Source organism: Vigna angularis, chromosome 1 (assembly GCF_016808095.1).
Source record: "Vigna angularis cultivar LongXiaoDou No.4 chromosome 1, ASM1680809v1, whole genome shotgun sequence".
Taxonomy (NCBI): Eukaryota; Viridiplantae; Streptophyta; class Magnoliopsida; order Fabales; family Fabaceae; genus Vigna; species Vigna angularis.
In genome coordinates this window covers 28,378,855-28,396,143 of record NC_068970.1, presented here as the reverse complement: position 1 = coordinate 28,396,143, position 17,289 = coordinate 28,378,855, and the positions used below count along the sequence as shown (strand labels likewise).

At 33.8% G+C, this 17,289-nt stretch overlaps 1 protein-coding gene across 1 annotated transcript; it reads right to left on the bottom strand.

The window, feature by feature from the left end:
• Nucleotides 1–273: 273 nt before the first annotated feature.
• On the bottom strand, nucleotides 274–2,183 carry LOC108342589 (uncharacterized protein At1g66480). Its single transcript, XM_017580380.2, has 2 exons — nucleotides 1,492–2,183; nucleotides 274–641 (listed from the first exon to the last, which is right to left on the bottom strand). Exons 1-2 carry the CDS (start codon nucleotides 2,041–2,043, stop codon nucleotides 582–584), a joined length of 612 nt encoding a protein of 203 aa, XP_017435869.1. The 5' UTR covers nucleotides 2,044–2,183; the 3' UTR covers nucleotides 274–581.
• Nucleotides 2,184–17,289: the final 15,106 nt, after the last annotated feature.

The following is a 17,289-nucleotide window of genomic DNA, read 5'->3' as shown; positions in this document are numbered from 1 at the left end:
TGTTAAAAGATGTTTCTTTTTTCACTCAAGTTAATGTTAATTAAAAGAACTTTCTATTTTTTTATTCTTAAAAAGAAATTCACTCAACCAAGAGGAATAAATCCATCGAAACCTATTCTTAAAATGAATATTCACCTTTACTTGACTTCTGATTAAGTCATCTACTAGTAATTTACCATTTTTTTTCAAGTTCTTCTTTGGCTACTAATTATAATTAATTCGAGCTAAACAATATGGTAATGGTAAACAACCGGGAGAAGTGTAAGACAAACATTAGAAAGTCAATATCAATTTATAATGTATAGTCTCTATGTGAGGAGATCATATAGACACCCCAAAATATGTACACATCATCACGAAGTAATGTTATGTATACAATACATAGATTTAGAACTAGCCACAAATCAAACAGGTGGTGCGCAACATCGGCAATTAATTTTCACTAATATTCTTCTGTTCTGTAAACTGAAACACAAACACCTAGAAAAGTGTACCAAGTTGAAATTGTATGCATTGTATAAATAACATGACTCTTATTTAACTCTGTGTAAGAATAACTCCTTGGGTTGGTGAGTGGTTAATTATGAAGCCGCAGCTATTGGAGTCCCTCCTTCGTTGATCGGCATAAAGCTCACCCTCTTCTGCAAGAGTTTTGAATCGCAAAACAAATTAGTCTTTACATATAGATTTTTGATACATAATATTGTATAAGATGGTTCACAGACACACTCATACATGTATAGTCATAAATAATAATTATTTTTTTCAAGTCAATATGCACTCTGCAAACTACGTGCAACCATATCCTCTGCAGACCAACAAATTGAATTTCACATAACATTTAATATGATTCAGATGTCATACCTCTTGTTCGGTTGTTGCATGTTATCAAAAAATAAAATACTCTAAAAAAATTTTTGGTCAAAGTAAGAGAATCAAAACACTTTAAAATATGGTATCATATTAAGAAAAGAAAAATGGACTTTTAAGTCTAATTCAATTCTATAAAATTAGATTATAAAGTGAGTTTTGCACCGTATAAATTCACATTATCTCTTGTTGAACTTCCAACAAAAGAGAAAAAGATTGATATTCTACATGGATGAAATTTTCCGTTGAAGTATACAATCTCTGGAAAATTCAAACATCATTAGCCTAATAGATATATTTTATTTTTGGAGAACCTAGTAAGTTAAATGTCTCCTCTTCTGAAATCTACTTTACCATGAAATTCTATCAAACTAAAGTAAGTTTTTTTCTTTTGCAAACATGGACAATGAGGAATATTGTCAAATAAAGGGAATTTGAAAATTCCACAACTTTCATACATGACAGTTGTTTAATGAAGCAGAAATTCCAATGAATTCTTTAGACTGGTTTAGAAAAGTAAGTTTGTACAAATCCAAAATGATTCTAACAATTAACGTTAAAAAAACTGAGGTTTAAGGATTAAACAATCGACAAGATGGCACGAGAACAAATATCACATACCTTTGTACTCTCCTTAGCTCTGTCACCATTTTCCTCAGTTTCTCTGCTGCCATTGGCCATGTACAGCTTAACGATCCTCTCTGCTGCCTCTTCCTGATTTTTGCTACCTTGGATTAACTTCTCCACCTCAGCTTTTGGAAGCCTCATTTTCAACCTCACCCCACCATTATTACTATTCTCCTTGCTGCCTTGTTCACCATCACCCATGTTGCTTTGTTTCATGATTGAAAGATCAGAAGCAGACCTTCTAGTAAGCACAAGGTTCTCTAGACGATCTTTGGCACTCATGTTAATGCCAGAACGAACCCTTCTTGGCTTCGTCTCTTTGGGTAGCTCCACAAGAAAGTAAAGCCTCTTCGGATGCAACTCCTTGTGACCTTCCAAAGGCTTTGCTCTCACCCCATAGTGCTTAACTGCCTCAGAATCTAGCAAAACAAGGCCAGGGTGATCCTTAAGAACTTCCTCAACTCTCACCGGGGTCTTCAACTTGAATGTTTCACCATCGATTTTCATGACCTTTGCGGTCTTCTTTGCACCAAAAGTGTTACCCATTGTAGTACCCCAATCAAACAGATTTGTCTTTGGTTATAGTTTTGTGAGGCTGAAGCACTTTAGAGTACAGAAATCGACAATGAAACAAATTTTCTTCCCGGCAATCCTCACAAAAAACCAAAGGGCTACTAACAATGAAGGGTTCAAGACAGAGACATGGTTTTATAGGTGTTCCTGATTTACTATCCTTGGTCAAAAAAGTAGGCATGTTTTAAAAAGGAGACAAATTTTTGACGAATGGCCAACACAGAAAATACTAAACTACGTAACCTATCGCTTTCAAGAGAACATAAAATATAATACAACCAACGACTCTATTGGTCTCTCAAAAGGTTCAAGTTCAATTTTGTCAACAACCATGGTTTAGTCTTCACACGAGACCCCAGTTGCCCAAGTTAAAAAGGCTCCCACAGAGTAGACTTTCTGCATTTTTTAAGGTAATTGTTTGGTTTTGGATATCTTCAAACGGTAATCGCGGCGTGGATTAAAGGATTCATGAAATTTCAAAGGCGCGGTGGCAATTTGTTCCATGTGGAGAAGAGATTTAATTTGACTTTAATTTGTTTGCACATGTGGAACTAGTACTTCATTTCATCATCCAAGCTTGTTTTCTAAGACCATAATTGAAGATTGATTCCAGTTCAAACCAAAGGTTTAACATACACCCAGAGAGAAGCGATAATGTTTAGTAGTTGTTACATCCAAGTTTCATTAAATTAACTGTGGAATTTGTTTTACCTTTGTGAAAGGGAAGAAAAGTTGAAATAGTTGCTATAAAAAAGAAATAGAATACATATTTGGCAATTGAATGTAGACACTACAGGCCAAAACAGAAGTCCATGCAGATATTAGGGTCATCCAATTGGAAGAGGTTGTCCTTTCAATAATGAGATTGGACCAAATGGTAAATTCGTGGATTATGCGTAAGAGTACCTTCAAATGTTTGATCAAAATCCAAACATCCAGAAGCCCTTCAACTGGCGGGTACCAGTTGTGTTATTTTCAAAATTCTTTCTCAACTTTTCTAGTTTGATGTCTTTGTGTACAGTAGCTTTCTGCATTAAGTCATATTTCTTGACAGAATTTTAGTTCATATAAACGTGGATGTAATATAACTTCTTTATATGTTTCTTGATTTTGGTTAAAAGTCAAATCTTCACCTTTGATATATAGATTCAAGTTTGTACAAACTTTATTAATAGAAAAAATCAATTTACCTTTTTAATACAGAACATTTGTTTTTTTTTTCTTGCAAAAACAATATTATCGATTGAATAAAAAATACAAAACAATATCAAAATAAATTCATTTAAACATTAGGAAACCAAGTCTGCTCATTCGAACTTATTTGTTTAGAATTAGGGTAATATTCTGCCCATAAATTTATGTAAAACTTACTAGCTGCTGCCTTAGATTTTTTGGTTACTTGTGTTTTTGGATGTTGTTTTATTTACAAATGTTAGTTAATTCAAAAATAATAAAGTTATGTGTATATATATTTACTAAATGCTAAAACATTAAAAACTTTTTGAGATGCTAATTTTAACCAAAACCAATTTTGGAATACCTAAAACTTGCTTAATGTTGTAGTAAGTGCATATATTATGTTCCTGATGAAGAATAGGGACAAAGTGTATGATTGGTTGTAGTAAATATTTGTATTGGTCTTAGCCCTTTGGAATAGCACATAGTTTATTAAGCATATAATGAGAAAGGGAAAACCTATGAAGATGATGCCCCTTTTTCTTCTCTCTCTTTAATAATTTTCTTAAAGACAACATAAAATTTACATATATTATATTAGTGTTTTTATTCTAATTAGAATGAAAATTTGAAAAAGTTTTAATTAAAATATACAAATACAAATATTGTCATTATATAATGGAACGTACGAGTATCTTAATATAATTTATAAACATCGTATTTTATACTTTTTAATTCTTAAGAAATATCTTTAAGGGATTGGTTAGCTGCATATGTCACTGTTTATGAGGGTGTACCAAAGTCATATGTCTTCGTTATAAATATTTAATATAATTAAAAATAAATGAATTGATAAATAATTTTAGTACGTTACTAATATTTGTATGAACGGTTAATTTTATGAGTATTATTTATGGGTAAACGATTTTAACTTTATTACATGTATTTTTTCATACATCATATTTATTAGTTCTCTTCTATTTATAAATATCACTATAGAAAAAATACATAATAACTTGAACAATATGATAGATGAAACACATACACTATAAAAATTTCTAATTTTTTCGGGGGTTATTTTTTTCGTTTCGGCAGTTTTAACCCTCGGAAAGTGCGTTATCCGTGGTTAAGACAACCGTTGAAAAAAGTTGCGTCGTTAAGTAATTATCGGCGGTTTCTCAAAAAACCACCGGTATTAGTGGGGGTTTGAAAAAACTGTCGGTATTAGCGAGAGTTTTCGCAAAACCGTCGGGATTTGCGAGGATTTTACAAAACCGCCGGTACTTATAGAGTTTTTTCAAAACCACTGGTATTTATTGGGTTTTCCAAAATCGTTGATACTTACTTGTTTAATTATTTTTTATATTATTAAAATTATTTAATTACCATTTGCTTTAGTAATAAAATAAAAAATTAAATTATTTAAAACTAAAATTAAATATTTTTATATAAAATTTGATTCAAACATCAATTATAAGAGAGATTAGAAAATTTATATATAGTACAAGCACATTTTATTGATTCAAACATCAATTATTGTAAATGAGAAAATTGGTATCAAGTTTTTATTGGTTCTACAAAAGATCCTTTAAAAAGATTTTATATGTGTTTCTTCTTTAAAATCTTATTCTAAAACTTATTTCGACTTTCATGAACAAATCCTCAAAACTACATAAATACAATGATTTAGTTGAGAGACTTGCATTTTATAAGTTAATTGAAAAAGAATGGAAACAAATGTTACATTTAACGATAAGCATATATATTATTAAAATATAGCCAAAGATAAAAGAAATGGAGGGACACTTGAGAAGTTGAAATAGACTCGTCATCATAAATGATGTCCAATAAAATCTCAAAATTAAGTTTATAATGAATCCATCACATGGGTTCAACTAAAACCTCAGAATCCGTACATTTTATTGATAAAACATAAAAATAAAAAGTAGAAATCACTACTATGATTATCAACTTCAAAATTCATATGCTAACATACATGTTTATAAACTTTTAAAGATGTACAAGGAATACAAGTTAAAATGTAATCTTAAAGATGTACAAAGAGTAAAAGTTAAAATGATTAAAGTCAAACTTACAACAGTGGCATTATCCATCCCCTGGTACCAACCAAATCTCCAAAATTACCCTATACTTCATATGATGCTTGTTATGAGGGAAATAAAACTAGCGCAACAGAAATAAATGTTAGTTAATAATTTACATGCTTCATTACTGAGTTACACTTCAACACACTGAGTGCACCTTATCGTTAAGCATATGATCAAAGCTGGATGTGTAATTCGTTAATCTGTTGATCCTCAAGTCAGCATACCAACAAACACAAATTGAAGACACTAACATAAAGGGCATAACAATGAGACAATTTTTCTTATATTTATTATCTTTCAAATATAAGAAAAACAAACAGTGGGACACTTTTTCCATTCTCTCTCACTGTAAGGAAATAGCAATTTGAACAAATGTCTAGGTAGCATAGAAACAATTTACCATCCTAGTTCATAATAAAGAAAGCTAAGATATCTTTGATCCAATATTATACAATTCAAATGTCATTGAGCAAAGTCATACTTCGTGCCAATGTCATAATCATTCAGAAAGATTTAAAGTGTGACTACCATAGCTAGATATACAATTCCAACACGCTGATATGTTTAAACTAAGAACTAATCTAAACTTTCACATATAATATTGATTAGAGAACTTACTTTTCTTTACATGGAGATTTTATTTTTCAAATAAATCAACAAAGGATGTAGATGTGGAAGTAGAAGCCTCAATATTAGAAGCACGTTTTCTTTTGATAATTTCAATCCTTTGTGGATGTTGATTTTCTTCAATTATTTGAGAAATAGCTTTCCCTCTGTGCAATCCTTGTGATGTGTACTTATCATCATCATCTTCATAATCACTTAGGTCCACGATCTCCTTTTCCAATTTGAATTTTACCCCTGCATGTACAAAGAATGTGTTAAAACTTAACATTTTTTTGTTAACATTATATACTTCAGGCAAAAGCTAGGAGAATGAAGAGTAGTAGATTCTAGAATATGAGTAAAAAATTGGTTGTTGTCTCAACATTTCTTGAAAAATACAGCCTTCGGTTCTACAAGTAATTAACTACGTATGGATAAACAAAATGAGTTACCTTCTTTGCATGCTTCTGTTTGCTCTTTCTTTTGTTCTTATTGAAAGAAAACATTTTCAGGAGAAAGGAAGAAAACACAAAAGAGATGACTTGCAGTTTAAAATTAGGAGCCTCAAAGATTACTAGAATTCTACAACAAATCAAGCCATGGTTTGAACATTTGAGGAAGACAATGAGAACAGTAATGTGTTTGGCTTGAGGATAAGAATGAAAAATACCTTAGACTGGAAACATGGGTGATGAATCATTATTTTCTCCACTTCACTTAGTTTATTGTACTAGAATTAATCAGGGAATTGTGTTTAATTGTCCAGTATTTTCCCGTTTTTACTAATTATACTTAAATTGATCAGTAATTCTTATTTTAACTAATTTGAATTATCTGAAACTAATTATTTACATTGTTGAGTGCAGGAAAATTTTGGAAACATATTTTAGGACATTTGAAAGAATATTCATTTGCATATTGTGTTATTCTTGAAGAAACTACACCTCTTAGAATTTTTAAAGTAATACTGGTTTGGAAATCATATACACCACACGTATATTTGTTTGATTGGGAGAAGCATGTTTAATTGTTTTATGGCCAATTTGATGACCCATTCCACGTGGAAGAAAGAATGTTGGAAAATCATTTGATTCTTATTGCTAAATTATTTTAATTATGGGCGTGACTTATGGCACAAAGAACAATCAGTTCTCATCCAATACATCACACGGCAACCCATCTTTTGGTGAAAGGCATTTGGAATAAAACAAAGGAAGGGGCCACCACTTTTTGGCAACAACACGTGATTGCTTGGAAAGAAGAAATGAATTTAATTTCTTCATACTGCACTCCACGGTCAGCAACCACTCCATTCTACAATAACAATCTTCTTTTAAGAGACAAGGGACCACGCTCATGGAAAGGATCTACCACCACGATGGAGATCGTCCAGCTCTCAGTCACGCAGCAGAGAGCACGTCCAACCTTTGAGAAGAAGCAATGCAGCAAGCCGGGAGGGGGCTGGAACGATAGCAGCAACAAAGAAATGGAATGGTGGCTGCAGAAAGAAGATGGGAGGCACTCACGGCCTTGAGGACCTTACGGCTTGGTCCAGCAGATGAGTGAAGTTCACGGCTGCAAGGAAGTGCTGTCACGGTTTCCTTTGAGAGGCATCCAGCAGCTGCATCCCATTCATTCTTCATCTTACGTCCAAAGGAGAAGGGGGATGGTGTGCATGATGAAGGAAAGAACTCAGCTGTAACGGCCTTGGAAGAAAGGGAAGCAAAGAGGAAGCTCCAGTAGGTGGAGAGGAAGACACACCTCACGGTCCAGCACACGTGAAGAATGAAGTTGGACTTTGCTTGTACACATTCAGGAAGGCTTCACCCATCCAGCTTCACGCACCAACACTTCACGCATGCATCAAGGCTTTGTCCAGCAGTCGCACGCCTTGAAGAAGCAAGCATCCAGGAGCAAACATCCAGCCAAGAGGAGTCTCACGGTCCAATCCAGTAGTGCACTTCCAGCAGCCATCCACACGCATGGAGAGAAGGCTGTGACGGGAAATGGAGAATGGATGACGTCCCAACTGTTCCAGCAACGTCCAGACAGCAGTGGCTTCTCGGACAGCAGCAAGCTCAGCACATCCAACAAGAAGAGGGTGTCTCGGCGCATGGTGATTGAAGAAGGGAAAGCAGCCATCCAAGGGGAGCAGTTCAGCAAGAAGAAGAAGCTGGTCTAGCACCACATCACGGTCCATAGCAGCAAAGAAATGTTCCAATGTTGGTGTGCTACGTCCGGCAGCAAGGAAAAGCTGCAGCATCACATGGAAGAGAAGACAATAGCCATTGGTGATGAGAATGGAGGGCCCATGCTTCCTCTTGGTACGTCCATGAAGTGCTGAATAATGGATTGAATAAAGATGGAGAAAAAGACAAAAAGAAGTGGTGTTGGAGGGAAATAAAAGTCACGTAAGTGGGTGCATGGACTGCTGGAAGAAGTTGTCACTTAATACAAAAGTGAATAATTATTCTTTTTGCATTTTAAGTGGTATGCTCACGAGAAAGGAAGAGGGGTACACTTGGTTCAGAATTTTGACTATAAAATGGGCAGCAGAGCAGAGAAGTAGAATGAAGTAGATTTTAGTGTTAGTTTTAGAAGTAGTTTAGGAGAAGTCACGGCTTGGAGGAGGCTTCTGCCTCTTCCTTTTCCAGTTTCATTTTCAAACAGTGCATAATGTGGAATTCCATTTCTCAGCGTGTATTCTGAAACAGTTTGTTAATTTTATTTTGGAACATTATTTTCAAGTGTTAAATCTTTTGATGAATTTCATTTTCAGTGTTTTTACTTTTATAGTCTCTTTTATCTCACTGTTTATTGTTTTATGCACCGTTAAATTTTACTGTTTCTGCATATTTACTGTTCCATTTTTACCGTCTTTTTTCTGTTTGGTTTTACTGCTTTAAAATTTATTTCAGTGTTTTTAAATCCAGTTGTGTTTAATTTTCACTTTTAAATTTTATTTACCGCACAAAAACATTCACAACCCCCTCCCCCCTTCGTGTTAAATCTGAGACTGAACCCACATAAATTGGTCCTTGAGAGACGACCTAGGAGTCACTTCCTAGTAATATACTGCATTAATTCGTGCACATCAAATTTGTATAACCGCGACAGTCGTATCAATGGGTAATTTGTCTGTGTTGAGGTCTAATGAATAGTCTCACCTACCATGTGGATCACTTGCTCACTACCTTACCTTGCATTTGTAAGTGGACATATTAGTCTATGCTTCAAAAGTAATAAATTCATTGTGTAAACTTGGATGAACTTATTAATGATATTCTTACTTCAACGACAAGATTGGATGAAGTGAGGAGTGTGTGTTCTTAAATTTTGTCTACTAATTGTTGCAAACTATGATGATTTTTTGAGTATTTGAATGTAATATGGTTCAGTCTTCAATTAATTCAGTTTGAGTAAGAATTACTTGCCTCGCCACACCATTTCAATTAATTTACTAAAACATGATTTGCGCCAATAGCCATTTCCTTCTCTCAATAAATCTCATGGTTCAGGGCATAAAGATATGTGACAAAGGTATATTAATCAATTGCGTAATCCAATTAAATATTTTTAAAGGAAATTATAAAAGGTAAATATGTATAATAGATGTAAGAGATGAAAAAGAGAACAGAATTTCCATTTCCATACCTAATGCACCTACAACATCCTTCTTGTTCCCTTTTTTAAGGAGACTGACCAGTGCCAATATCAGTAGAGTAATGAGTATCTTCATCCCTTTGTAAAGAAATAGGCTCCTAGTGTCGTTTTCAAGCTCGTGGTCACTAACATCCTTTTCATCTTTGACAGCGAAAGAAATTCCAAGATTAGGCTCCACTTCAGTGTTCCCAAAATCAGAGGCATCTTCACGCATCATTTATTTTCTTCGCAAGGATGGTTCCCTTTCTAGCTTTCTTTTTCTGGTTCACCATGAAAATGGTAAGGATTCTGTCACAGGCAATGGTAAGGTATGAACCAGTAGTATACAACAATGCTACTTACTAATATGCATATATCTAGCTCTACCCTGAACGCATGCGCCACAAAAATATAAAATTAAAAAGGAATCGCGTTCTGTGAAATTTCACCAACTAGGTTAGTGACAATTTAAAAAGATTCCTGAAACATGGAACTTCGGTACAAAATCACGTCGATATTAGAGTGCCCCTACAAGTACCATAAACCAGAATTATGATAAAACATACTGAGTCGAGAACAATCGCGATTCTACCATTTGCCTTATACAAACTCACTCCCGAGTCCTAATCACTTCTTAAAACTGCGATAAAAAAAATTTAAAGGAAAAAAAGGACAAAAACCTTACCTGTGATTGTAATTGCTGATATGGATCTTCTTAAACCTTCAACGCAGCTTTATGGACCATGGTTTCCTTGTGTATTTTGATGATAATAGAGAGGCAACGATTGTGGTGCCATGTTTCGGCCGTTGTAGAAAATCTTGTTGAAAATTGTTGAAGGGAATGAAACTATGTTGGTTTGAGGGGTTTATTGCAGGTCCCTAGATTTTCGGAAGATAGATGGAGGAGGGATTTCAAAGATAGAAAAGCCAAAAAATTAGGGATTTAAAGGAGGGAAAAGCCGTGAAGGATGAGAAATTGAGAGGCAAAGGGAAGTCATTCGCCAAGAAAATCATGGAGGCGTAAAGTGATCCAAGGTTTTAGAATTAAAAAACATAACTTTTAATAAATAAAACATAACTGCCGAAAAATTTAAAATTAAAAAAAATAAACAAAACATAACTGCGATTTTAGAAAATCCGCCGAAAATTATCCAAGGTTTTCAAAACCCTCGGTAAAAACCCCCTTCTAAAATACGTAATTTTTGTAGTGATATAATTTTGTTTTACCTTATGTAATAGGGACATTTTTTTCTCCGAACAATGTTCCGAGTATCTTAATTTAGACTATTTTTACTCCTTTCCTTGTTTACTTTTATGTTGTAATCTTATTCTTTATTATAAGAACGGTTGAGTATGACTAATACTCTTTTATCCATATCTCTTTCTTATTCTTATATAATCATTATTATTATTTGTTATTATTTTCCTAATTGTATAGTATGATTGTCCAATCTGTAGAAAATCGGACGATATTATCAGCCTGGAACCTAAGACAAGTCGGCTGGTTAGCCAAGCGGTAGATTAAAAATAAAGATTAATGCTAAAGGATTATTACGTTAAATAAACAAAACTATTACTAGTTGAGCCGTAATTAGTCGATGTTAATCTGAAACTCATTTCAAAATCTATAAATACAAGTTTGCGGTATTGTGGTAGGTTAGTTAAATTCATTACACATTTATTACTAATATTATTGGATTCCTACTCACTTTGGCATTAAAGTGCCTTCTATAGGTAACTCCTCAGTTTGACTGAACAGTGGTAAATGTGAAACGAAGGAAGAATATGTGCTTGGAGTCGAAAGAGTGGACCAAGGAGAAGAGTTGACCTCGACCCCATAAACCGAAACATTTTGGTGCCCACCATAAGGCCCGAGGACGTGCGAAGAAATCCAATGGTGACCACGAGAAATATAGGCAATCAGCAAGATCTTATGGAGTTTATCAGAGAGATGCAGAGGTAGATGCAAAGAGATGTAACGAAGGCATGAAACCGAAATAACAGCGTTGAGGGCCAAACATGTTATTGGTCGTTAAGAGAAAACCACACAACACTCTATGTCGGTCATCCTCACTCTCTCAAACGTGAACAATCAGGTTGAGGGGCCTACCAAGATGACTCAGAAGTTGAGCATTAAGGCAAGCAAGGGATCCACACAATGCAGACAATGCAGGCTAAGGGCCTGTTGCCTTTTATGGCTAATGTCATGGAGGCGCCTATGCCCGAGCAGTCAACGACCCCAATTTTTTAGAAGTATGATGGGTCGACTAACCTGGACAAGCATCTATGCTCGTTCATTAATACCTTGGCATTTACTCATCTAGTGATCCAGTTTGGTGTAGAGTTTTTTCTTTATCTCTGAAGGAAGAAGCGTTGTCCTGGTTCAACACCTTACCACCCAACATAGTTGATTGCTTTCCCATTGTCTGCACCCTCTTCTGCTGATAGTACATGGCCATCAACGTGTAGAGCTTAACGCACCTTGTGTTGGTGAGAACCAAGCAAGGGAAAGATGAATCCTTAAAGACCTTCATGGATCATTATAACAAAATCGCTCGATAAGTTATAGACGTTAGTTAGGAGTTTATCCTCAACACCATTTTGACGGCTTTAAAGACAGGACCATTCGCGGATAACCTGTATGCTAAGCCGCACAAAACTATGGATAAGTTGCAAAAGCGAGCATCTAAGTTCATGCACATCGAGGATATGTGCACCTTTTGTAAAAAAACAACATGAAGAAGTCGTTGCAGCGAACGACAACAAGAAAGACCTAAAGAAATCGATTGACGATGGGGAAAAGGGAAGCGACTTTAGGCCAAAAGACCTTCCCAAAGGGTCAAAGTTTCATCAATACACCCCCTTAAATGCACCAAGGGAAAAAGTCTAGGAAGAAGCAATGAGTGTTGACATCCTTCCCCCGATCAAGAAGAAGCCCACTCCGAGGAATGCATATGGTAAGATACACTGCAAGTACCACCAAAACCTTGGACATACCACGAAGGAGTGCTCTACCCCTAGTAACAAGATCGAGAAGCTGATCCGGACGGGTCATCTCCAATGGTATGTCAGAACCAAACGTCTAGAAAGGAGCCCACCTCGAAGACGAAGTTCTGATCGGCGTCCTCGTCGAGATTATCGTGGATATGAAAACAGGCGGCGTCGTAGTAGGAGCAGGAGTAGAAGTTGTGATCATCCCCCTGCGCGATCACATTAAAACCATCTCAAGGGGATTCAAGGGAGGCGAATCATCCTCGTCCGCTAGGAAGAGGCACTTCAAAGGCCTTAAGATTGTCCACTTGGTGGATAAGAAACAGAGATCTATGTCGCCCATTACCTTTACGAATGAAGACTTCCACGCCCCTGACCTCGATCAGAATGATCTGATGGTTGAAATCGCTCAGTATGGCGTGAGCAAAGATCTTATCGATGAGGGAAGCTCGATGAACATCCTCTTTCATTGTAGGATTAATTCTCTATGGTTGGACTACATGCTTGTACTCTTCTTCCATCAAAATTTTGTGAATACAGTATGATGGCCTTTTAAATCACAGAGAGTCCATCGTATAGTCTTCTTATTGTCTTGTAGAATCTTCATCAGTCTCTTCTTTTCATCACTTGTTAAGGCATTGCTTAGAATTACTGGTTTTTCATAATTTTCCTCCAAAGAAACATATTTCAAATGTGGTGGTAGTTTTTTCAGTTCTAGGTTCTACAATTGTGGATTTTGTCTAAGGCTCATTTCCATTTTCTAAGCTAATTTTGAAGGAATTTCTTTAGCTTTATTCAAATATGCTAAGCACTTCTGATTTCCTCCTCCTCTTCTACATTGAGATTTTTAATGAGATTCATCATAGTCGTTCTCTAAGCGTCCACGGTTGAGAAGCTATTCTTTGCATTCAAGCACACCTCATCTAAAATGTCCATTTTGAAGGAATGTATTTTTTAGCTAAATATTTTAATGCTTTAAAAACATTGAAATTTACTTGTTTATCCTATACTCCTACCTTCAATTTTCCATTGTCTACATCTATGATGACTAATTGTTTTCATAAATGGCCTTCCAAGATTAAAGCTACTTCAACATCTTCTTCCATATTCATGATTACAAAATGTATTGGAAGTAGAAATTATCTACTTTCACCAATAAATCCTTTGCAATACCATATGGATGCTTGACAAATTTGTCAGCTAACTATAAGGTGATTCTTGTTGGCTGAATATCCATGCCTCAAATTCTTCTTAACATAGATAATGATATTAAATTGATGTTTGCTCCTAAGTCTAGTAATACCTTACCTACTGTGAAGTTTCCAATAGCAATATGCAGGATACAACTGCTTGGATCCTTGGATTTCTAAGGCAAATATGTTTGGACATTGCAACCAACTTCTAGCTCTATTGTCTCTTATTAAGAGATTCTTTTTTTCTTTGTCCTTAAGTCCTTCATGAACTTGGCATATGTATGTATTTGTTCCATAACTTCAATGAAAGGAATGTTGATATATAGTCTTTTTATCATATCTAGAAATCTCGTAAAATTTTTCTCCTTATCCTTCCTAGTTGAAGCATGTGGATAAGGAATACTTGTAAGAGAAACAGTTTTTAACTCACAAATATTATTTTCTCTCCTATCCTCATTTCTCTTTTGTCTCTCATTTTTTTTCCTTTTCTTTTTTTGTATTTACACTCTCTTCCTTATTCACACCTATCTCTTTCTTTTCTTCACTCTATAATTGTGAGTATATAAATAAGTTGTTTATAAACAATATGTATATAAATGGGATGACCTAGTGTTTTAGTTTTGCATGCTCTACAGTAATATTTTAGTGTAGTTGTTTCTACAAGGTGGAAATAACCTTTAACCTTTTTTTATGCTTCCAAAGTGCTCTTAAATACTATTAAGTTTTTGAAAGCTTACACATAGTTAGAAAATTACAAGTATTTCCTATATGAGCAAGTAAGGAAAAAAGTGCTAAGAATTAGCTTTTTCTTCTTGACATTTTATGAAATTAAAAGTTTGATTTTTACCATAAGTTATCTTACATCTAACTTGTACTTTTTACAAGTTTGAAAAATTTAGTGTCTTTTAATGGAAAGTATACAAGATAAAGATAAAGTTATAAGAGATATGACTAAAAAAGTAATAATGAAATGTGATAGTGATTTTTTTATCTCGTCTACTTCTGTCAAGCCAAGTCTTTTTATGTAAGTTATTTACTTTGTTCTAATTAAATTATTACTTTTTTCATTAAATAAACCTTTTGACTAATCACATTAGGAATTAAAATACTCAAACTTTAAGTGGTTTCTAAAATGGAAAAGAATCAACTATATATATTTTAGATGAGCCAACATTAGATATTAATTTTCCATAACATATGGAAAAAGAAGAGTAATAGTCAAGGTTTTTCAAATTTTCCTTCATGACTAATAACTTGTTAAATATCTTAATTACCACAATTACATTTAAATCTATATTCAGCATTAGTTTGAGGATTCTTAGTAAGTGTAAAAGTCGTCTTTTGTAAAAAAAATGGAAGCAATTATTTACAATTCCAATTAGAAGCATGGTTTTTGTGATGACATTTTTTTTTTTAATTTAAATCTAAGTAATTTATTTTATTTTGATAAACAACTTTTTATTTTTTAACTCTTTCTTTTTCAATATCATGTCATATTGAAGATGATGAAGATAGTGACAAAGATGGAAGCGTCGAAGGAACTTGTTCTTAGGGGTGCTTCTAATAATCCTAAAAGGGAAGATGATTAATGTTATCTTAAATTTTTTCTGACTAAATTATCATGTACCCTTTGGTTGGTAACTATGCTTAAACAACTTAACAGGTAACTCTGCTTAAATAACTTAATAAATTAGTTTGACCATAATAACACTTCATTCTACTATCACGACGTCTATTTAATTTATTTTAGATTAACTACCCATATAAAATATGTAGGTAAATACACAAAATTTTAATGTTGCTTTGAATATATTTGAACCTGATTTTGGATTATATTTAAATATAATTTTGGATTATATTTAAATATAATTTTGGATTGTAATTGAAATTAATTCGGATTATAACATTGGATAATGAGATATTTAAGCAATTGGATAATGAGATATTTAAGCAATTAGATAATTGAATTGGATTATGCTTGAACGAGGTGTTTAAGCAATTAGATATTGTGTCACATTTGGTTTACTATATGTTTAACTTTTAAGCAAATGAGATGAGTTATTCTGTACACATTGATAACGTATTTAAGCAAACCCATATAAAAAAAAAGACTAATGATAAATTTATTGATGAAATATCAATAATGACACATGATCTTAATTTTGTTTCATGTTTGTTTATTTTAATGATATAAACTATGTATATGAAATCTTAATTTATTCTCAATAAGAATAATTTGAGAGTAAATTTTCTCATATGATATGGAGTTTCTTGTGTGATACAAGAAATGCATTACCCAAATATTATGCGGATACTCTATGCATGAACATTTAAAGAGGAAGTGAACATTTGAGCGAAAGATAGAACCAATTTTACACTTTTGTTACTTAAATTCTGAGATACTAAAACAAAAAAGTCTTCCTCAATTTTAAGAACTTTTGACATCTAATTAATGTTGAAGATGATATTAAAGTTAAAGCTTAATAACACTGTTGGTCCCTATTTTTGTCAGTTTTGTTTAATGTGAGACTCATTTTTTTTAATAGAATAAGTTGTCACACAGTAATGTTCCCAGTGGCGGACTCACATCATCATCTCATCACGTCATCACCATCTTCCCCAAATAAAAAACCCTAGTTTCTATAGGTTGTGGTTGATTTTGATTTCTGTAGGTTTTTATGATTTAATGGAAAGCGATTTGAGGATTTCGCTTCTTGCAGATGATTTTGCGTCATCAATGGAGGTTGAACGAGTTCAATGGTGGTGACTTTGCATATTTTCACAGAAGAGGCGCAATTTTTGCGAATTAGGGTTGATGTTCGATTTCGCGAATTAGGGTTCAATAGTTTTGTGATTTTTGGGGTTTTACTTTGCAAGTTCTCGCGAAATTGAAGTTCTCTAATTTGTGATGGAGAAGATCAAGATTGTGAAATGTTGATGGTGGTTCTCATGGTGGATAGCGATTTGGGCTTACGAAATTTGTGTTGATTCATTGCAGTGGAAGGTTTCTTTTACAGATTGGGTTTCTTGGTTGATTCGTGGTGGCTTGTGCGGTTGCTAACGGCGAAGCTCATGGTGGTCCGACGACATGAAGAAGATGATGGTACGAGTGTGGTGCACGGCGATGCCCTAGTGGAAAGAAAATTAGGATTTTGTCTTAGAAAAGATGGTGATGACGTTTCGATATTCGTGACAACTCATTTTCTTTTTTTGTTACGTGGACATTTAACAGTTAACGATTTAAATGTCGTCTAAAAGGATCAAATTGAACATAAGTTACGATATAATGAACTATCTTGAACATTAAAAAAATGAGTTCTACATCAAACAAAATTGACGAAAATAGAGACCAAACAAGCCTAAAGTTAATAATACAAACATATATAAATACTTGATGAAGAAGATAAAACGAGTAACGAACCAAATTTATTCACATGGCTAAATTATTATAATTAGTTCTTGAGAAACATAAATCAAATAAAGTAGAAAATAATATCATAATT